Here is a 24266-nt window from a genome sequence, read left to right on the forward strand (position 1 = left end):
AACTAAAGCAATAAAATCGATCTCATAACGTGAATAACTCTCGCCACAGTCAGTGCTTAAATGTATCGTTTATCCGTCTTACCACAATCCTGCCAAATCCCAGGCGATCATAGTAGGCAAATCGATTTCTACATCACCATCTATGGCCGTCCTATCGCCCTCACCCCCACCCTTAAGTACCTTGGTGTCACCCTTGACCGTCGCCTCTCCTGGGCCCCCCACCTCTGGACGATCCAAGCCAAGGCACGCTCCCGCCTCTATCTCCACAAACTACTCTCCGGCCGAACTTGGGGTCTGGACCTCTCTACCATCCTCCATACCTATAAATCCCTCATTCGCCCTATCCTTTGCTACGCCCACACTGCATGGATATCCGCTCCCCCTACCTTTTACAAATCCCTTCACATCCTGGAACGCCATGCTCTTCGCCTCACCTATCGCATCCGTCTCCCCTCCCCTCGCGGATCCTGTATGACCTAATTCCCTTCCCCCACCTCCTCCTTTTCCTCAAACGGATACGGATCCTCTACACCTCCGGCAAACTCGATCCTCCTCACCCACTGGTGTCTCCCATCCTCTCCCACCCCCATCCGCTGCCGCGCCTGTACTTCCATGTCCCACCTCCTCTTCATCTCTCCACTCTCCACACCCTCTCCCAAGGTGGCTTCCGCCAGCTCCCCTCCATCTACCCCTCCAACCAACTTTGATCCTCCCTCCCTCTTCCTGTGTTTGTTCCTATGGGCACCCTCTCTCCCTTCTCTCCCCCTTCCCTCCCTCCTCCCTTTCTCCCCACTCCTCCCCCAGACTTCCCCTCTAGCCCCTCCTCCGTTCCTACTACCATCTCCTCCGCCATTGGCATCCCCTCTCCCTCCCACTCCCCCTTCTTCCCCTCTTGGCAGGTCCCCGTACACGCTACGTGGACATTCGCGCGCCGGAGATCATCGCCATCAGTTTCTCGTGTGTGTGCCGTCGTTTTGTGTTTTTTAGTGTCCGCCGTCACGCTCATGCGTTCACCCGTGCCGAAGAATTCATCAGTTTTATGTGCGCTGTGTCAACATGTTTTGAGTGTCATTATCGTCGAGTGTGAACGGCTCCATGTTTTTTTGTATTTCTGTGTCCACTATTTTTTTCCCGTCACTATGTGTATTCTGGATCTTCTTTCTGTGTTCTATCATTGTCAACGCTAAGGCTGAAGAGCGGCGTAGCATGCCGCTAACAGCCTGCCTGATTGTACAGGTATAAAAATAGCAATAAAGGAAAAAAACGTCTTACCACAGCTACACGGCTCCCACACTGCTCCAGAAAATTAATAAGTATGTGCCACGGCATGATGAATCGCTAGGCGGTTCGAAACCGGTTATGGAGAAAGGAAAAAATTGAACAAAACGAAAGGGGACTGGTTGCAATAATTTCAAAAAACTTTTCTTGGGTTTTGATGACTTGCTTGCTCTCTTTGTTTCGGGTTGGTCCCAGTGTACAAAGGTTTCGTCTCCTCTAACGATCCACTTGAGGAAGCAGTCATCTTATGCTTCAAAACGCCACAGATGTACTTCACAAACGTCAACGCATCGCTCTTTGAGTTCTGCAGAGAGCTGCTATGGCATTTATGTTGTAGACACTTCATGAAACTTAAGCACTTCACGAATGTTGAAGTGAGCTGAGCCGTAACTAATGTTTAGTTCTGCGGCGATTTTCCATCACAATGGCTTCAGTTGCTGCAGCAGACTCTGATGCCACAATGCGGTGCAGCTGACTCGGGCGCTGAGCGTCCGTCACTGAAGTCACGCCATTTCCGAAGAGCCGCGCGGGGTAGCCGTGCGGACTAAAGCGCCTTGACACGGTTCGCGCTGCTCAACTCGTCGGATGTTCGAGTCCTCCCTCGGGAATGGCTGTGTGTTGTCCTTAGCGTAAGTTAGTTTAAGTTAGATTAAGTAGTGTGTAAGCCTAGCGACCGATGACCTCAGCAGTATGGTTCCATAGAACTTACCACACATTTTTCCATTTCCGAACGTTCTACAACACTCATACACTTTCTGCAGTGACAAATATACATCATTAGGCAGCACCTTCATTCGCAGGTGCATTTGAATAGGTTTCACACCATGCACTGCTCAGAAAGCGTTTTACAGGCCGTTATTCTTCCTTGGTGCACGTCGCAAGCATGGCAGCCTTTTGAACGAGTATTGTGACCGGGTTTCGCTTGTCCGTAGTATGCCAACACGTGTAGGACATTTCTTACATCATTGGTAAAAGTGCTGCCAACTTAAAGAATAATGACGTGAAATATCGATTTTTGATTATACTTTTAAGGTTTTCACTTGATCTGCCCTCCTACGTTTCGTGTCCTAAACATCTCCTCCCCAAATGTAAAACTCTGCTCTTAGTATTGAAGCATTTGCTTATCATAGCCATATTACATACGTTGACTTGACAGTGTTCTCGTTTCTCTAATTATGAAACAGGTTCAATTAGATGTTCATTGTATCCTCTTGCTCTTCTCTTGCGGTAGGTCAACCATGATTATCGAGAATCATAGTGTTCGGCAACTACTTACAATTAACGCTGAATTTAAGTTCCATTTTTCTAATAACATTTTTTTTTCTTGGATTTTCGTGATCTGTTCTGGGTTCAGTCATGACGATATCAGGAATAGTGGCGTAGTTAAAACCTTGTGCTCCAGCCGGCTACACATCATTGATGTACAGTAGTGCCAACATTATTTTGTACGAATTTTTGTAGGTAGGCATGATAAAGTTACATTCTAGTCAGTATATACTCTTTCTACAACCTCATTGTCTTCCGTACATAAGTTCCTGTGGTACAGTAAGTGCATCAACTTGACCGCCTATTGCATATACAGTTCACTGACCATGCACTTTGGTGTTTTCACTTGTGCGTGTCTGGTCGCAGATGCGGCACGAGGGCCTGTCTGGCAACATCATGTTCGACGCGGAAGGACGTCGCGTGGGATTCTCGCTGGAAGTGCTGGAACTGTCTGCGGCGGGCTTCAGACCCGTAGCCAAATGGACACCTGAGGAAGGCTTCGTCAGCAGCAAGACTGAGACCGAGACGCTGGAGGAGAAGCAGAGCATTCTCCAAGGTCGCCACCTCATCGTTTCGTCCAGAATAGTAAGTAATCTACTTGATGATTTCAGATGGACTGAGTCTAATCTTCGCCTGTCCCAAACATACGAAACTAAACTTACATTGACGTAATACCAATTTTGGAGCCCTATAAACTTTGACGTAGACTGCACTCGTGTTATTGGCCTATTTAAATAACTTTCCAAGTACTTTAAAGGACTGTTAAAAACTATTATTTGTTCATGACAGATGCCTCCGAGTTTTTTGAGAAAACTCTGAAAGCTACTTAAATAAAACATCTTTATTCTTCATGTCTATATATTTGTTTCTCAACTTAGTCACACTGGCTATGAAAAAGTTGGTCCTAACGAGAGACCAGTTTTTTGATACCGTCACTGTAGAATGTTTTACTTTGTTGATAGAGCCACAATCTCGCCTCCTTGCACCACTTCATCAGTATCAGAGCGAATACCTAGTTGTTGTTTGTGTTGTGGTCTTCAGTCCTGAGACTGGTTTGATGCAGCTCTCCATGCCACTCCATCCTGTGCAAGCCTCTTCATCTCCCAATACGTACTGCAGCCTACATCCTTCTGAATCTGTTTAGTGTATTCATCTCTTGGTCTCCCTCTACGATTTTTAGTCTCCACGCTGCCCTCCAATACCAAATTGGTGATCCATTTATGCCTCAGAACATGTCGTACCAACCGGTCCCTTCTTCTTGTCAAGTTGTGCCACAAACTCCTCTTCTCCCCAATCCTGTTCAATACTTCCTCATTAGTTACGTGATCTACCCATCTAATCTTCAGCATTCTTCTGTAGCACCACATTTCAAAGACTTCTATTCTCTTCTTGTCCAAACTATTTATCGTCCATGTTTCACTTCCATACATGGCTACACTCCATCCAAATACTTTCAGAAACGACTTCCTGACATTTAAATCTATACTCGATGTTAACAAACTTCTCTTCTTCAGAAACGCTTTCCTTGCCATTGCAATCTACATTTTATATCCTCTCTACTTCGACCATCATCAGTTATTTTGCTCCCCAAATAGCAAAACTCCTTTACTACTTTAAGTGTCTCATTTCCTAATCTAATTCCCTCAGCATCACCCGACTTAATTCGACTACATTCCATTATCCTCGTTTTGCTTTTGTTGATGTTCATCTTATATCCTCCCTTCAAAACACTCTCTATTCCGTTCAACTGCTCTTCCAAGTCCTTTGCTGTCTCTGACAGAATTACAATGTCATCGGCGAACCTCAAAGTTTTTATTTCTTCTCCATGAATTTTAATACCTAGTCCGAATTTTTCTTTTGTTTCCTTTACTGCTTGCTCAATATACAGATTGAATAACATCGGGGAGAGGCTACAACCCTGTCTCACTCCCTTCCCAACCAATGCTTCCCTTTCATGTCCCTCGACTCTTATAACTGCAATCTGGTTTCTGTACAAATTGTAAACAGCTTTTCGCTCCCTGTATTTTACCCCTGCCACCTTCAGAATTTGAAAGAGAGTATTCCAGTCAACATTGCCAAAAGCTTTCTCTAAGTCTACAAATGCTAGTAATGTAGGTTTGCCTTTCCTTAACCTATTTTCTAAGGTAAGTCGTAGGGTCAGTATTGCCTCACATGTTCCAACATTTCTGCGGAATCCAAACTGACCTTCGCCGAGGTCGGCTTCTACCAGTTTTTCCATTCGTCTGTAAGGAATTTGCGTTAGTATTTTGTAGCTGTGACTTATTAAACTGACAGTTCGGTAATTTTCACATCTGTCAACACCTGCTTTCTTTGTGATTGGAATTATTATATTCTTGCTGAAGTCTAAGGATATTTCGCCTGTCTCATACATTTTGCTCACCAGATGGTAGAGTTTTGTCAGGACTGGCTCTCCCAAGACTGTCAGTAGTTCTAATGGAATGTTGTCTACTCCCGGGGCCTTGTTTCGACTTTGGTCTTTCAGTGCTCTATCAAATTCTTCACGCAGTATCATATCTCCCATTTCATCTTCATCTACATCCTCTTCCATTTCCATAATATTGTCCTCAAGAAAATCGCCTTGTATAGTCCCTCTATATACTCCTTCCACCTTTCTGATTTCCCTTCTTTGCTTACAACTGGGTTTCCATCTGAGCCCTTGATATTCATACGAGTGGTTCTCTTTTCTCCAAAGGTCTCTTTAATTTTCCTGTAGGCAGTATCTATCTTACTCCTAGTGAGGTAAGCCTCTACATCCTTACATTTGTCCTCTAGCCATGCCTACTTAGCCATTTTGCTCTTCCTGTCGATCTCATTTTTGAGACGTTTGTATTCCTTTTCGCCTGCTTCATTTACTGGATTTTTATATTTTCTCCTTTTATCAACTAAATTCAGTATTTCTTGTCACCCAAGGATTTCTACTAGCCCTCGGCTTTTTACCTACTTGATCCTCTGCTGCCTTCACCACTTCATCCCTCAAAGCTATCCATTCTTCTTCTACTGTATTTCTTTCCCCCATTCTTGTCAATTGTTCCTTTATGCTGTTCCTGAAACTCTCTACAACCTCTGGTTCCTTCAGTTTATCCAGGTCCCATCTCCTCAAATTCCCACCTTTTTGCACTTTCTTCAGTTTTAATCTACAGTTCATAACCAATAGATTGTGGTCAGAGTCCACATCTGCCCCTGGAAATGTCTTACAATTTAAAACCTGGTTCCTAAATCTCTGTCTTACCATTATATAATCTATCTGATATCTTTTAGTATCTCCAGGGTTCTTCCATGTATACAACATTCTTTCATTATTCTAGAACCAAGTGTTAGCTATGATTAAGTTATGCTCTGCACAAAATTCTACCAGGCGGCTTCCTCTTTCATTTCTTAGCCCCAATCCATATTCACCTACTATGTTTCCTTCTCTCCCTTTTTCTACTGTCGAATTCCAGTCGCCCATGACTACTAAATTTTCGTCTCCCTTCATTACCTGAATAATTTCTTTTATCTCATCGTACATTTCATCAATTTCTTGGTCATCTGCAGAGCTAGTTGGCATATAAACTTGTACTACTGTTGTAGGCGTGGGCTTCGTGTCTATCTTGGCCACAATAATGCGATCACTATGTTGTTTGTAGTAGCTTACCCGAACTCCTATTTTTTTTTATTCATTATTAAACCTACTCCTGCATTACCCCTAGTTGATTTTGTACTTATAACCCTGTATTCACCTGACCAAAAGTCTTGTTCCTCCTGCTACCGAACTTCACTAATTCCCACTATATCTAACTTTAACCTATCCATTTCCCTTTTTAAATTTTCTAACTTACCCGCCCGATTAAGGGATCTGACATTCCACGCTCCGATCCGTAGAACGCCAGTTTTCTTTCTCCTGATAACGACGTCCTCCTGAGTAGTCCCCGCACGGAGATCCCAAGGGGGGACTACTTTACCTCCAGAATATTTTACCCAAAAGGGCGCCATCATCATTTATCCATACAGTAAAGCTGCATGCCCTCGGGAAAAATTACGGCCGTAGTTTCCCCTTGCTTTCAGCCGTTCGCAGTACCAGCACAGCAAGGCCGTTTTCGTTAATGTTACAAGGCCAGATCAGTCAATCATCCAGACTGTTGGGCTGCTGCCCGTCTTCAGGGACCATACGTTTGTCTGGCCTCTCAACAGATACCCCTCGGTTGTGGTTGCACCTACGGTACAGCTATACCTAGTAGATGTTCCTTAATTTTCGGAAACAGATGAAAATAAGATGGGACCAATCGGTACTGCATGCGTAATGATCGATAACAGTGAACTCAAAGCGTCGGGTTGTTGCAGATGCTACAGCGCTCGTGTGTGGTCTGACGTTGTCAGCTGAAGGAGAGAGTGCTCCATGTGTGGATGAACCCTTCGAATTCGAAACTCGATTACAGCACGCTGCTTCTCGAGCAGCGACATAGTTCCATTACACACTGCCATGTTACATGTGACAATTCGGAGCACTCTAGCGGCATAGGATTGCAGTTTGCATCTGCGAAGCGGTAAGTCGACGGAGTAACATACTTTACATATAATAATCAATACTGAGAACAGAATCAAAACATTCGGAGACATTACTTTTCAGCACACCCACTCAATAAATGGTCACCGTACATCTCAGTGAATCAAAGTTTCAAATAATGCCATTTCGCTTAAATAAATATGACCTGTTACTCTCAAAAACCGGCCGTATTTTAAGTGAAACGGTGTTTGTATAATTGCCCAGAATTAATCACATAGGCTGTTCCACTACTGCTCCATGGGACACGTGTGCCTGACGATCCATTTGGTGGTGCGTAGGAAGTGTAGGCAACCTACCGGACGGCGGTACTGATGAAATGTCCCCTTTGAATGTAAAGAATGACTGTGTTGGAAAAACTTCTACGTTACTTGATTTTCAAACTCCAGAGTACTGAGATTGTTTTCTCTTTACTTATTCTGATCATTTCTAAATTGACACACAATGTTTTAGCGCCACACAATCTTACTTTTAATAATCCCTACAAAAGAATAGCCCTGCCTAACAATAACCTATACCCTTCATGAATCACTTACCTCACAAAAATCTTCGTCACTCGAACTACTGCAAGACAGTGAGAGCCAATTTTTTTTTCCTTTATTGAGTTTCGATTCCCCCCGAAGGGGGCGGGCTGGCAGTAGCTTAGTACGCCGCTCTTCAGCATACATACATTGTTTTAAAAAGATGTAGATAATAAAGAATAAAAACAGGCGAAAAATCGGAGACGTAAATGGTAACATGGCGAAAATAAATTCGTGGAACTTAAAACATAGAACACAGGGATGATGATGCTAATAAAATACATATAAAGCAGACAGGTAAAATAATAGACAGATAATTCAAAAATCACGGCGACAGCATGGTTCCTATTCGCAACACTTTGGAAAGACGAACAAGACGGAACATTCCCTTGAACACTGCAGTAAAAAGTTGGAAAATACGACAGACCACACCCAAGAGCAGGTGGGGGGGTAACTGGACAGATGATGGGAAAAGAAAGAGGGGGGAAGGAGAAGAAAAACGAAGGGGGGGAGGGGGATACTGAGGGCACTAACTACTGATAGGCATATAGTTAGCAAATCAAAGATTTTGGTAGAGAACAAACAGTGTATTTACCTTAATAATCTTCAATATATATATATATATATATATATATATATATATATATATATATATAGGGTGGTCCAGTGATCGTGACTGGGCCAAATAGGTCACGAAATAAGCGTCAAACGAAAAAACGCCAAAGAACGAAACTTGTCTAGCTTGAAGGGGGAAATCCAGATGGCGCTATGGTTGCCCCTCTAATGGCGCTGTCATAGGTCAAACGGATATCAACTGAATCTTTTTAAATAGGAACCTCCATTTTTATCACATATTCTTGTAGTACGTAAACGAATATGAATGTTTTAGTTTGACAACTTTTTTCGCTTTGTGATAGATGGCGCTGTAATAGTCACAAAGATATGGCTCACAATTTTAGACGAACAGTTGCTAACAGGTAGGTTTTTTAAATTAAAATACAGAACGTAGGTAAGTTTGAACATTTTATTTAGGTTGTTCCAATGTGATACATGTACCTTTGTGAACTTATCATTTCTGATAACACATGCTGTTACAGTGTGATTACCTGTAAATTACACATTAATGCAATATATGCTCAAATTGATGTCCGTCAGCCTCAATGCATTTGGCAATACGTGTAACGACATTCCTCTCAACAGCGAGTAGTTCGCCTTCCGCAATGTTCGCACATGCATTGACAATGCGCTGACGCATGTTGTCAAGCGTTGTCGGTGGATCACGATGGCAAATATCTTTCAACTTTCCCCACAGAAAGTAATCCGGGGACGTCAGATCCGGTGAACGTGCGGGCCATGGTATAGTGCTTCGACAACCAATCCACCTGTCACGAAATATCCTATTCAGTACCGCTTCAACCGCACGCGAGGTATGTCCCGAACGTCCATCATGTTGAAAGTACATCGCCATTCTTTCATGCAGTGAAACATCTTGTAGTAACATCGGTAGAACATTACGTAGGAAATCAGCATACTTTGCACCATTTAGATTGCCATCGATAAAATGGGGGCCAATTATCCGTCCTCACATAATGCCGCACCGTACATTCACCCTCCAAGGTCGCTGATGTTCCACTTGTCGCTGCCATCGTGGATTTTCCGTTGCCCAATAGTGCATATTATGCCGGTTTACGTTACCGCTGTTGGTGAATGACGCATCGTCGCTAAATAGAATGCGTGCAAAATATCTGTCATCGTCCAGTAATTTCTCTTGTGCCCAGTGGCAGAACTGTACACGACGTTTAAAGTCGTCGCCATGCAATTCCTGGTGCGTAGAAATATGGCACGGGTGCAATCGATGTTGATGTAGCATTCTCAACACCGACGTTTATGAGATTCCCGATTCTCACGCAGTTTGTCTGCTACTGATGTGCGGATTAGCTGCGACTGCAGCTAAAACACTTACTTGGGCATCATCATTTGTTGCAGGTCGTGGTTGACGTTTCACATCTGGCTGACCACTTCCTGTTTCCTTAAATGGCTCTGAGCACTACGGGACTTAACATCTATGGTCATCAGTCCCCTAGAACTTAGAACTACTTAAACCTAACTAACCTAATGACAGCACACAACACCCAGTCATCACGAGGCAGAGAAAGTTTCCTTAAATAACGTAACTATCCGGGGAACGGCCCTGACACTTGGATGATGTCGTCCAGGATACCGAGCAGCATACATAGCACACGCCCGTTGGGCATATTGATCACAATAGTCATACATCAACTCGATATCGACGTTTTCGCAATTGTTAAACAGTCCGTTTTAATACGGGTAACGTATCACGAAGCCAATACCGTCCGCACTGGCGGAATGTTACGTGATACCACGTACTTATACGTTTGTGACTATTACAGCGCCACTATCACAAAGCGAAAAAATTGGTCAAACTAAAACATTCATATTTCTTTACGTACTACACGAATATGTAATAAAAATGGGGATTCCTATTTTTAAAAAAAACGCAGTTGATATCCGTTTGACCTATGGCAGCGCCATCTAGCGGGCCAACCATAGCGCCATCTGGTTTCCCCCTTCAAGCTAGACGAGTTTCGTTCTTTGTAGTTTTTTCGTTTGATGCATATTTCGTGAGATATTTGGCCCGGTCACTATCAATGGACCACTCTGTATAAAGGTAATCCATGAAAATACAGTAATATGCATGGTCGGAAATTAAATATGTGTTGTAACTTTTCATAAAACAAAATTAATGTTATTACTCACAATACACAAATTCCGTAACACAAGATGATTCCTCTTTCACTACATTTCACCACGTGGAAATATTTAGCAAGTAATTATGTGTTTTTTCCGACTTAAAATCAGTGTGTGTGTGTGATAATGTTAGTATACACATCATCATATACAGTTCAGATGTTTGAAACTCGTTGGTTTTTGTTTTTTTTTTTACCATATGCACATGTAGTCTCATAATCCAGTGTTCTCAATACTTTACCACTAAATGCTGTTACTATTGAAGCCTTAACAAACAGCTGCTGCTGCTTCTGGTATTGATGTCTCTGCTGGAGAACATGTTGGTGTCCCCTGGTAGACTGTATTTTAATGTATGACAGATTTTATCACAAGCACCTCCTCTCTGTCTGATTGCGGTGAACATTTCTACAATGTTGTACAGTTTCTAATTCAATTATAGTGACAAACTCGATGTCTGCTACTATTCCAACTTGAATGGATATTGAACTACATGAGGTCGGATGAAACTTCTTTGTGAAGAGAAACATCACTTTGATGACTAGGTGCACACTAGGGTGTACACACAGCCCGTCCCCACCACTTTCGCCGTTTACTAGTTATGATAGTCCCCATCAATCTGGAATGGTGAGAAGGGCTACCAAGTTGCAACCAGGCAGCCCAGAGTGGACGAGTTGGAGCTTGCTCAGGCCTGTCGATTGATTGTGACGGAGTGTGTGGATGGGTGGACTACATTGGGCCACAATGAAAAGGTTTCGGGCTTAAAAATAGTAAATTTACATGTATTTCCACCTGCTGAATTCAAAAACCACCTTAAAAATGACAGATTAGCTCTTCTTTTGAAGATAAAGTGACATATCATTTTTTAGAGTGAAGATTTTAAATTTGGGAGAATTTTTTTTTTTTGGAGTTGGCACACCTGTCAAATGACAAAACACAAATGCTCTTCAAATCTTTGTAAGTCATAAACATAGATACTGTTATTGTACCTGTGAATTACATAGAGTTACTACTCAAATTAATACAAAATTTCTGGTTCGCGAATGCCTTTTTAGTGCAAAATTTGTAAAAATGCCACGAAAATGTGTAAATATGGTGAATAACATTAGTTACATTTGCGGTGAAATAACACTTTCCTCACAGAAACGCAATCTGACGCCTCTTGTGAAGACTGCCTATCAATATTATATCGGTATGAAAGTAGGGGACCAGCATAAGTCTTGGGCTCCACATATATTTTGCAACGCATGTTCAGTTACACTGCGAGAGTGGCTGAAAAAGAAGAAACGATCTATGGCTTTCGCTGTGCCTATGATTTGGCGGGAGCCTACGAACCATACAGATGACTGCTATTTCTGCCTGACTCCACCTATAAATGCAGGATTGTCTATGAAGAAAAGAAGAACAGTTCAGTACCCGAATCTTCCATCTGCTATTCGACCTGTTCCACATTCGGATTGCTTACCAGTTCCTAATCCACTCGAAAATTGTGTGTTTGAAGTAGAAAATGAAGACAGTGTGGAACAAGAAGAACCAAACAAGCCTTCCACATCCCATGACCCTGATTTTGAGGGAAAAGGTGATAAACCGCACAGACTGAGTCAAGCGGAATTGAGTGATCTGATTAGAGACCTTGGCCTGTCAAAGGAAAATGCAGAAATTATTGGATCCCGACTACAGCAATGAGTCTTCTCCAAGCTGATGTGAGAATCTCAAAGTACAGAAAACGTCACATGGAACTGATTCCCTTTTTTGAGAAGAAAAATAATCTTGTTGTTTGCTGCGACATTAATGGCTTGATGAAATCTTTGAATTTGAACCATGATCCAACTGAATGGAGGCTATTCATAGACTCCTCCAAGCTTAGTTTGAAAGCTGTGTTGCTTCACAACGGGAACCTTCTTTCATCTATTCCTGTTGGCCATGCTGTTCACATGAAGGAGACCTATGCAAATATGACAGCTCTCTTGGACTCAATTAAATATCATGAACATAAATGGAAAATCTGTTGTGATCTAAAAGTCATGGCCATACTCTTAGGAAAGCAAACTGGGTTACACAAAGCATTGCTGCTTCTTATGTATGTGGGACAGTAGAGATATGGAATTGCATTATATTAAAGAAGACTGGCCTACAAGAAATCTTCACCCTAGCGAAAAAAATGTCGTTGCCAAGCCTCTTGTGGACCCAAAAGACGTCCTTCTTCCACCCCTGCATATCAAGCTGGGTTTGATGAAAAACTTTGTCAAAGCTATGAACCGAGAAGGTCCGGCCTTTAAGTACATAAGAGAGAAATTTTCGAAATTAAGTGATGCAATAGGTAAGGAAGGCATTTTTGTCGGACCACAAATAAGAGAACTTGTAAAGGATCCTGCATTTGCCCAAGTTTTGAAGGGGAAAGAAAAGGAAGCTTGGGAAGCCTTCAAGGGTGTTGTTCATGGGTTTTTAGGCAACAAGAGAGATGACAACTACAAGCATTTGGTGACAGTGCTCCTGCAAAAATACCGTAACTTTGGATGCAACAGGTCCCTTAAGATCCATTTTCTCCACTCCCACCTAGACTTTCTCCCTCCTAGTTGTGGAGCTGTTAGTGATGAACATGGTGAGAGATTCCATCAGGACATTTCTGTTACGGAACAAAGATATCAGGACCGTTGGAACGAAATAATGCTTGCGGATTACTGTTGATCTTTGTGTAGGGATGCTGCGGAACTCCATTACAAGAGGCAAGGTAAAAGACGACGAAGTCAATAGGCCACCACATGATTCTCTACAGACACGACCACCTGCGAAAAATTTTTCCATCAATTTAGAACTCTTAGCATGTAATTACCAGTTTAAAAAATCAAATGCACTTTCATTGTTGTTAGCATGTTGTTGTTGTTGTCTTCAGTCCTGAGACTGGTTTGATGCAGCTCTCCATGCTACTCTATCGTGTGCAAGCTTCTTCATCTCCCAGTACGTACTGCAACCTACATCCTTCTAAATCTGCTTAGCAGATTCATCTCTTGGTCTCCCTCTACGATTTTTACCCTCCACGCTGCCCTCCAATGCTAAATTTGTGATCCCTTGATGCCTCAGAACATGTCCTACCAACCGGTCCCTTCTTCTTGCAAGTTGTGCCACAAACTCATCTTCTCCCCAATTCTATTCAATACCTCCTCATTAGTTATGTGATCTACCCATCTAATCTTCAGCATTCTTCTGTAGCACTACATTTCGAAAGCTTCTATTCTCTTCTTGTCCAAACTATTTATCGTCCATGTTTCACTTCCATACATGGCTACACTCCATACAAATACTTTCAGAAACGACTTCCTGACATTTAAATCTATACTCGATGTTAACAAATTTCTCTTCCTCAGAAACGCTTTCCTTGCCATTGCCAGTCTACATTTTATATCCTCTCTACTTCGACCATCATCAGTTATTTTGCTCCCCAAATAGCAAAACTCCTTTACTACTTTAAGTGTCTCATTTCCTAATCTAATTCCCTCAGCATCACCCGACTTAATTCGACTACATTCCATTATCCTCGTTTTACTTTTGTTGATTTCATCTTATATCCTCATTTCAAGACACTGTCCATTCCGTTCAACTGCTCTTCCAAGTCCTTTGCTGTCTCTGACACAACTATAATGTCATCGGCGAACCTCAATGTTTTTATTTCTTCTCCATAGACTTTAATACCTACTCCGAATTTTTCTTTTGTTACCTTTACTGCTTGCATAATATACAGATTGAATAACATCGGAGAGAGGCTACAACCCTATCTCACTCCCTTCCCAACCACTGCTTCCCCTTCATGTCCCTCGACTCTTATAACTGCAATCTGGTTTCTGTACAAATTGTAAATAGCTTTTCGCTCCCTGTATTTCACTCCTGCCACCTTTAGAATTTGAAAGAGAGTATTCCAGTCAACATTGTCAAAAGCTTTCTCTAAGTCTACAAATGCTAGTAATGTAGGTTTGCCTTTCCTTAACCTATTTTCTAAGGTAAGTCGTAGGGTCAGTATTGCCTCACATGTTCCAACATTTCTGCGGAATCCAAACTGACCTTCGCCGAGGTCGGCTTCTACCAGTTTTTCCATTCGTCTGTAAGGAATTTGCGTTAGTATTTTGTAGCTGTGACTTATTAAACTGACAGTTCGGTAATTTTCACATCTGTCAACACCTGCTTTCTTTGGGATTGGAATTATTATATTCTTCTTGAAGTCTGAGGGTATTTCGCCTGTCTCATACATCTTGCTCACCAGCTGGTAGAGTTTTGTCAGGACTGGCTCTCCCAAGGCTGTCAGTAGTTCTAATGGAATGTTGTCTACTCCCGGGGCCTTGTTTCGACTCAGGTCTTTCAGTGCTTTGTCAAACTCTTCACGCAGTATCGTATCTCCCATTTCATCTTCATCTACATCCTCTTCCATTTCCATAATATTGTCCTCGAGTACATCGCCCTCGTATAGACCCTCTATATACTCCTTCCACCTTTCTGATTTCCCTTCTTTGCTTAGAACTGGGTTTCCATCTGAGCTCTTGACATTCGTACAAGTGGCTCTCTTTTCTCCAAAGGTCTCTTTAATTTTCCTGTAGGCAGTATCTATCTTACCCCTCTACATCCTTACATTTGTCCTCTAGCCATCCCTGCTTAGCCATTTTGCATTTCCTGTCGATCTCATTTTTGAGACGTTTGTATTCCCTTTTGCCTGCATCATTTACTGCGTTTTTATATTTTCTCCTTTCATCAATTAAATTCAATATTTCTTCTGTTACCCAAGGATTTCTACTAGCCCTCGTCTTTTTACCTACTTAATCCTCTGCTGCCTTCACTACTTCATCTCTCAGAGCTCCCCAGTCTTCTTCTACTGTATTTATTTCCCCCATTCCTGTCAATTGTTCCCTTATGCTCTCCCTGAAACTCTGTACAACCTCTGGTTTAGTCAGTTTATCCAGGTCCCATCTCCTTAAATGTGTGCAATTAAAATGTATCCTTTTTTCTCAATCGGTTAATATGTAACAGTTACACCTTGTTTATATCATAAGAAACTACATCGAATAAAAATTTTTCACTGTCATATTTGTTTTTCTCAACCCAAAATTAGTAGGAATTGCCTCATGAAGTGCTGGAAACATTCAAAAATTATTTTTTTGTTGCCCAGTGCTATTATTTTGAATTTCCCAGGTGTCTTTTTGCAGAAAGAAAGTAAGACATAATCTCATTTCTGAATATTTCCAAATGTCTGGGATAGACCTCCATACACAATGTTTTGTAATCCAGGAACACTAGCAGCGTGAGAGAGTTGCACATTGGAGTTACACATACTGACAATAGTCAGTTCTGAGACTTCTATACATAAATCTATAAAAAATTTATGTATACTGAGGTGCTGGCCGCAAGGCTGTACCCTTGCACCTCCGTAACTGGTCTGAGGTACTGCCCACTGCTGAAAGTACACTACTGGCCACTAAAACACCAAGAAGTAATGCAGATGATAAGTGAATATCATTAGACAAATATATTATACTAGAACTGACATGTGATTACATTCTCACGCAGTTTGGGTGCATCGATCCTGAGAAATCACTCCCCAGAACAACCACCTCTGGCCGTAATAACGACCTTGATACGCCTGGGCATTCAGTCAAACAGAGCTTGGATGGCGTGTACAGGTACAGCTGCCCACGCAGCTTCAACACGATACCATAGTTCATCAAGAGTAGTGACTGGCGTATTGTGATGAGCCAGTTGCTCGGCCACCATTGACCAGACGTTTTCAATTGGTGAGAGATCTGGATAATGTGCTGGCCAGGGCAGCAGTCGAACATTTTCTGTATCCAGAAAGGCCCGTACAGGACCTGCAACATACGGTCGTGTATTATCCTGCTCAAATGTAGGGTTTCGCAGGGATCGAAGGAAGGGTAGAGCCCCGGGTCGGAACACATCTGAAATGTAACGTCCACTGTTCAAAGTGTCGTCAATACGAACAAGAGGTGATCGAGACGTGTAACCAATGGCACCCCATACCATCACGCCGGGTGATACGCCAGTATGGTGATGACGAATGCACGCTTCCAATGTGCGTTCACTGCGATGTCGCCAAACACGGATGCGACCAACATGATGCTGTAAACAGAACCTGGATTCATACGAAAAAATGACGTTTTGCCATTCTTGCACCCAGGTTCGTTGCTGAGTACCCCATCGCAGGCGCTCCTGTCTGTGATGCAGCGTCAAGAGTAACCACAGCCATGGTCTCCGAGCTGATAGTCCATGCTGCTGCAAACGTAGTCAAATTCTTCGTCTAGATGGTTGTTGTCTTGCAAACGTCCCCATCTGTTGACTCAGGGATCGAGACGTGGCTGCACGATCCGTTACGGCTATGCGGATAAGATACCTGTCATCTCGACTACTAGTGATGCGAGGCCGTTGGGATCCAGCACGGCGTTCCGTATTACGCTCCTGAACCCACCGATTCCATATTCTGCTAACGGTCATTGGATCTCGACCAACGCGAGCAGCAATGTCGCGATACGATAAACCGCAATCGCGATAGGCTACAATCCCACCTTTATCAAAGTCGAAAACATGATGGAACGCATTTCTCCTCCTAGCCCGACGCATCACAACAACGCCGGTCAGCTGCTGTTTGTGTATGAGAAATCGGTTAAATTTCGCGTCTGTAGCACGTCATCTTCATGGTGTAGCAATTTTAATGGCCAGTAGTGTACTTCCGAGCCAGCAAGGGCGGCTTCGCCTGTTGCGGCAGTGGCCGGTCTTCCTGAGAGGTCCGGACAAGTGCTTGTCATTGGGAGCTCCAGTTTTAAGAGGCTTGTGCAGCCCCTTGGGGATATGGCAGCTAAGGACGGGAAAAAAGCCAATGTGCACTCCGTGTGCATACCGGGGGGAATCATCCAAGATGTGGAAAGGGTCTTTCCGGATGCCATGAAGGGTACAGGTTGCAGCCAACTGCAGGTGGTGGCTCGTGTCGGCACTAATGACGTGTGTCGCTATGGATCGGCTAGAGTTTGTCTCTGGTTTCCGGCGGCATCTGACTTGGTGAAGACTGCCAGTCTTGCTACCGAGATGAAGGCAGAGCTCACCATCTGCAGCATCGTCGACAGGACCGATTGCGGACCTTTGGTACAGAGCCGAATGGAGGGTCTCAATCAGAGGTTCAGACAGATCTGCGACCGTGTGTACTGCAGATTTCTCGACTTGTGCCATAGGGTGGTGGGCTTTCGGGTTCCACTAAATATGTCAGGTGTCCACTACACGCAGGAGGAGGCTAGACGGGTATCAGGGGCTGTGTGGCGTGGAGTGGCCGGTTTTTTAGGTTAGATAGTCTCGGGAAAGGTAAAAAAGGCTCCATTCTCAAAGGGTACAGGGCAAAGAAACGACTAGACTCGACCAAGGAACAGTCGGTATTGTAATTTACAAATTGTCGTAGCTGTGTTGGGAAACTATCAGAGCTTCAAGCGCTGACAGAAAGCACTGAAGCTAAAATCGGTACAGGAACAGAAAGCTGGCTAAAGCGGGAGATAAATTCCGCTGAAATTCTTGCAGAGTCGCAAACAGTGTTCAGAAAGGATAGATTAAATAATATAGGTGGTAACGTGTTTGTGTCTGTTGGTAGTAGTTTATCTTGCAGTGAAGATAAAATAGATAGTTCCTGCGAATTACTATGGGTAGAGGTTATACTCAACAGCCGTACCAAAATAAAAATTGGCTCCTTCTACCGACCCCCCGACTCAGATGATATAATAGCTGAACGGTTCAAAGAAAACATGAATCTCATTATAAATAAGTACCCCAGTCATACGGTTGTAATTGGTGGACACTTCAATCTACCCTCGATTTGTTGGCCAAAATACATGTTCAAAGCGGGTGGTAAACAGAAGACATCTTCCGATATTGTACTAAATGCTTCCTCTGAGAATTATTTTGAACAATTAGTTCATGAGCCAACACGAATTGTAAATGTTTGGGAAAATACACTTGATCTCTTAGTCACAAATAATCCTGATCTAATGGCGTCATGACGGATACACGAAATGGTGAACACAAGGTCATTGTAGCGAGGCTTAATACCATATCAACCAAAACCACTAAAAATAAACGCAAAATATATCTATTTAAAACAGCAGACAAAAATTTTCTTGATGCCTTCCTGAGAGAGAGTCTCCATTCCTTCCAAGCTAATTATGTAAGTGTAGACCAGACATGGCCCAAATTCAACGATACAATATCGACAGCACTAGATAGATTCATACCGCGTAAGTTAATAAGAGACGGGACTGATCCACCATGGTACACAAAACACATCAGAACACTGTTGCAGAAGGAACGAAAAAAGCATGCCAAATTCAGAAGAACACAAAATCCCCAAGACTAAGTTTCACGGGAGCTCGAAATTTAGTGCGGACGTCAATGCAAGATGCTTTTAATAGTTTCCACAATGAAACATTGTCTCAAAATATGGTAGAAAACCCTAAGAGATTCTGGTCGTTTGTAAAGTATACCAGTGGCAGAAACAGTCAATACCGTCACTGCGCGATAGCGATGGAGATATTACAGATGATGGTACCACTAAAGCGGAGATACTATACACAGTTTTCCGTAATTCCTTCACGAATGAAAACGAAGTAAATATTCCAGAATTCGAAACCAGAACAGTTATCACCATGAGTGACATAAAAGTAGATATCTTAGTTGTTGCGAAACAACTAAAATCACTTAAGAGCCGGCCGCGGTGGTCTAGCGGTTCTTGGCGCGCAGCCCGGAACCGCGCGACTGCTACGGTCGCAGGTTCGAATCCTGCCTCGGGCATGGATGTGTGTGATGTCCTTAGGTTAGTTAGGTTTAAGTAGTTCTAAGTTCTAGGGGACCGATGTCCACAGATGTTAAGTCCCATAGTGCTCAGAGCCATTTGAACCATTTTTTTTTTTTTTTTTCACTTAAGAAAGTCAAGTCTTCCGGTCCAGATGGTATACCCATCAGGTTCCTTTCAGAGTTCGCAGACACAGTAGAGTCTTTCTTAGCAATCATATACAACCGCTCACTTGACGAAAGGTCTGTTCCTAAAGAATAGAAAGTAGCACAGGCACACCAATATTCAAGAAAGGAAATAGGAGTAACCCATTGAATTACAGACCCATATCACGTACCTCAATTTGCAGTAGGATTTTGGAGCATATACTGTACTCGAACGTTATGAATCACCTTGAAGAAAATGACTTATTAGTACATAACCAATACGGATTCAGAAAATATCGTTCTTGTGCAACGCAACTAGCTCTTTATTCGCACGAAGTAATGAGTGCTGTCAACAAGAGATCTCAGATCGATTTCATATTTCTAGATTTCCAGAAGGCTTTTGATACCGCTCCTCACAAGCGACTATTAATCAGATTGCGTGTATGTGGAGTATCGTCTCAGTTGTGTGACTGGATTCGTGATTTCCTCTCAGAGAGGTCACAGTTCGTAGTGATACACGGTAAATCATCGAGTAGAACAGAAGTGATATTGGTGTTCGCATGGTAGTGTCATAGGGCCTCTGCTGTTCCTGATTTACATAAATGATCTAGGTGATAATCTGAGCAGCCCCCTTAAATTGTTTGTAGATGACGCTGTAATTTACCGTCTAGTAAAATCATCAGATGATCAATTCCAATAACAAAACGCTCTAGAGAGAATTTCTGTATGGTGCGAAAAGTGGCAATTGGCAATAAACAAAGAAAAGTGAGAGGTCATCCGCATGAGTATTAAAAGAAATCCGATAAAATTTGGGTATACGATGAATCTCACAAATCTAAGGGCTGTCAATTCGACTAAATACCTAGGAATTACAGTAACGAGCAACTTAAAATGTGAAAGACTGGATAGATAATATTGCGGGGAAGGCGATACAAAGACTGCGCTTTGTTCGCAGAACACTTACAAGACGTGACAAACCCACTAAAGAGACAGCCTACATTACACTTGTCCGTCCTCTGCTAGTATATTGCTGCGCGGTGTGAGATCCTTGCCAGGTAGGATTGACGGAAGACATCGAAAAAGTGCAAAGAAGGGCAGTTCGTTTCGTATTATAGCGAAATAGGGGTGAGAGTGTCACTCATATGATACGCGAGTTGGGGTGGCAGTCACTAAAACAGAGGCGGTCTTCTTTGCGGCGAGATCTATTTACGAAATTTCAATCACCAACTTTCTCTTCCGAAATCTAAAATATTTTGTTGACACCCACCTACGTAGAGATAAATGATCCTCATAAGAAAATAAGAGAAATCAGAGTTCGAACGGAAAGATTTAGGTGTTCCTTTTTCCCGCGCGCCGTTCGAGAGTGGAATGGTAGAGAAGTAGGATGAAAACGGTTCGATGAACTCTCAGCCGGGCGCTTGAGTATGAATTGCAGAGCAACCATGTAGATGTAGATGTAGATGTAGGTGCACATTGTTATAAATTCAGTGTCACATAAAGTATTTTTTTATCGGATTTTTCTGAAACATGGAGTGTTTTGTTGCAATTCGGAGGCAATTTGCTACAGTTTGAGGTTTTTTCTTAGAGTTTGGGAGAATTTGTTGCAATTTTGCAATGCGATGGAGGTGAGAATCGCGACACTCAGCGTTGAAATCACGCAGTTTCCTTGTGAGTGCCAGAGGGAACCCAGACACTGCCGTGCAGAATCGGCGAGAAAACGCCTCAATATGTTGCATAAAGGCCGTCAGTGAAGCCATCCCTTTTCTTGGGGGTTGTATTCCACAAATTGTGTGGTCGAAAACGACAGTTCACAGTGAGATGTGCAACAGGAAGACATGCTTCACAACCTTTGACACTGCTGACACCCTGGAACGTTTCAATCCTTCTCCAAAGACGTTGTGGGACTGTTTCCGTATCGAACGTGATCGCACTCATTTGGAGCGATGCGTGACAATTTTTGCTCCGTGTACAGCCTGGATACACTAGGGACCATTCAAAACCATCCAACGAAATACGATATTTATACGAAGCAGCTAATGCCACTTATGCTTTTGCAGCGCTCTTACTTTGTGTCTTCCTGTGGCGTGATAGCGGGTGGATACGACATTCGCTCATGCTTGAATAAAAGAGCATAGGATCCATCTACGACCTTATAACGTCGCAGTCCGGCTAACTAGCGGTACAGCTGTATATATTGACGTTATATAAAAAATCTATTTGGGCTGCGCTGAAATCCCACCGAGTCTCGATCAAGTCAAGCAATTACGTGCTCCCCGGCGAATTTAAACACAGCTACACGTAGGGATATATCAGTTCCTATTCCGGTATTAATCATGGCTTCATTACATAGACAACACCAATATCTCCACTAAAGTTTTTCAGTTTACTAGAGCCTAATAGTTCGTAATAATTAGTTAATGCGGCAAAGAGTACTCATGCACGCTGCGTTCCTTGGACAATCAATGTCATCGTGCAATAACTATTTACTGAGTACACAATACTGAATGGATTGGCAGAAGTTATTAAAGCAGTAATAACACTGAATGCTGGTTAATTGCACTATTTTCACATCCTAACATTGCCGTAAGGAAGTAGCTTTTCCTATCTGGGTGGAATTAAAGTCGTATACTTCAGTCCAAAATATTACGCAAGTTCCAGGGTCCATTAACTGATTTTACGAAAGTTAATTCTTTTCTCATAATTCGGTTTCAAAGTTTAGTTTCTATATCGGTCCATCATTAATAGTTTCTAACTTTGGGTAATTTCCAGTCTTGAAAATATTCAATTTAAGACAGTTTCTAATCTTTCACTATCTGGATTCTACGTGATATCCTATTTGAAGTTACTGATTTACTTCTTACAAGTTCAGTGCTTAGTAGTAGATCACAAATCTTTAGCGTTCAAAAAACAATCTCGTCGCGCCCATGTATACGAGCACATGCTGAGGTACGACTTGCTCCGGCAAACTCTCTTAACACAGTAACAATGCACGGCTCTTTCTTAGGTATTACACACGATTCTCAAGGAGTACTCATAAGGAGTATTCTTTGAGATCGTTCGTCCTACTCCGTGATTTCTAATTACGGTACTTTGCTATCTACTATGATTTTATTTTGAAACTAATGGGATTCTATTTTTTTTATTTCTTTCTTTTTCAAAACACTAAGCTATTTGGTACTAAATTTCTTTTCTATCTACGTGCTACTATTCAAGCAACATTATTCCAAAAAGGGACTTTGTTTTTTTTTTTTAATGAAATTTGCAACTTGATTTTTGGGACATTTGGGCTTTGGGGTACTATTTTTATATTCTTCATTTTTCTTCCAAAGGAAGTGGCGTTACAACCTCCAGTTCGGCAAATCTGTCCGTGGCACCCATCCACCTTCATTGAGAATTTTAAAAATGTGTCCTTGCAGACGGAACACGTGAAGACATCCTACTGCCTTGGAGACCGGCAATACGTTTGATTGTGTATAGCCTGCTATCAGACACAAGGGCAGTGTTGTAGCAGTGAAAGAGTAGCAATGTAGTCTGCCTGAAGGCGCCTGGTAATCTCGTCACGGACTCTGTTTGTAGAGATACATTTTTCAATTCTCAATAAAAGCTGGAGGGTTCCACTGAGGTTTAAGCCGAATTTAGGGTGGGGGCTCGTAGCGAGACTCTTTGCCGTTTTATTCACGCATGTGTCAATGTCTCATCTCTCCCTGATCATGCCACAGAAATGCTGAAAAAGCGTAAGCACCCTTAGCTGCTCCGGATCACTTTCAAATTTAATGGAATGGTTTTCAACGGTCCCTACAGTTTCCTACCTGTACACGAGAGCAAAACTTCTTGCCGCGCTGCACTCCAAATGGGTGCGATCAGCTTCAGTGGGAATGCAGCCCCACAATGTCCTTAAAGAATGGCCGAAACGCCCGAGGGTGTTAGCAGTGTCAAAGATTGTTAAGAACATCTTCATGTTGCTCCCTGCACTGTAAAATATCGTTTTCGTCCGTGAAACGAGTTGGAATCAACGCCCCAGGAAACGGGGTGGTTTCACTGAAACCGTTTATGCCACCCCTTGCGGCCAATTTGTGCAAATTCTGAACGGAGGTGTGTATGGAATGTTTTCCCCGGCCACTCATGAGAAAACCGCGTGATCTAAACGATGAGCGTCTCGATTCTGGCCTTCATCGCAGAGGCGTCAAAAGAAGGAGCGAAATGTGCGTAAGAGGGGATGTTACGACATTCTGATCGTGTGACAAGTCCACGGAGGCTTTGGGCTCAATTGTGATGAAATTTGCTGCCAATGTGAGATCACTAATGTACCTTATACGTCACGTGGACTTCTGAGCCGTGGTCTTTTTTTCGCAAATGCCGATGCCTTGTGTTTGAAGAGTCGTCGACCCCGTGGGAATTACGGGATTTCGAAAAAGCGATCCAGTAATTCTGTTGCACAGTTATGATCACTTACTTTCATAAAATGGTTTGTTTGGACCACAGGCGTTAAATTTCAGTACGCTTTACTAAACACAAATGCAAGACAACTGACATCTTTCCATCACTATTACTGAAGCAATAAAATTATAATATGTGTATTAAATTAATTGAAATGTCTCTGATTCATTTCGCGAGTTTTTTGCAGTTGACACTCAGAGACAAGTGGAACGTTGGCAGGCTGACTTGGTACGGAGTGCTATAGTGGCCGTCATTTACTGGGCGATCATTGGACTGTAGGCAGTGTGCTGTTTGGCTTTGCATCGTAATCGACAAGGAGCGAAGGTTTCCTAGGGGTTTGTGGTCGTGTGTTTACGGCACAGGCTGGGACAGATCTCCAGGATTATGATCAAGCTTGTCAGTCAAATTCGCTATTTACTGTTTACGAGTGTGTCAAACAAGCGCGCAAAAGTACTAAGAAAGTTTGTCAA

The 24266-nt window shown here is 42.7% G+C and overlaps 1 protein-coding gene across 1 annotated transcript in view; it reads left to right on the top strand.

The window, feature by feature from the left end:
* LOC124594291 (glutamate receptor ionotropic, kainate 2-like) overlaps positions 1 to 24266 on the top strand; it is a 212001-nt gene that overhangs the window by 102766 nt on the left and 84969 nt on the right. Inside the window, exon 9 of the mRNA XM_047132654.1 lies at positions 2911 to 3129. Within this exon, the coding sequence (XP_046988610.1) occupies positions 2911 to 3129 (219 nt within the window). The remainder of the gene's footprint in view (positions 1 to 2910; positions 3130 to 24266) is intronic.

This window comes from Schistocerca americana, chromosome 2 (assembly GCF_021461395.2).
Source record: "Schistocerca americana isolate TAMUIC-IGC-003095 chromosome 2, iqSchAmer2.1, whole genome shotgun sequence".
NCBI lineage: Eukaryota > Metazoa > Arthropoda > Insecta > Orthoptera > Acrididae > Schistocerca > Schistocerca americana.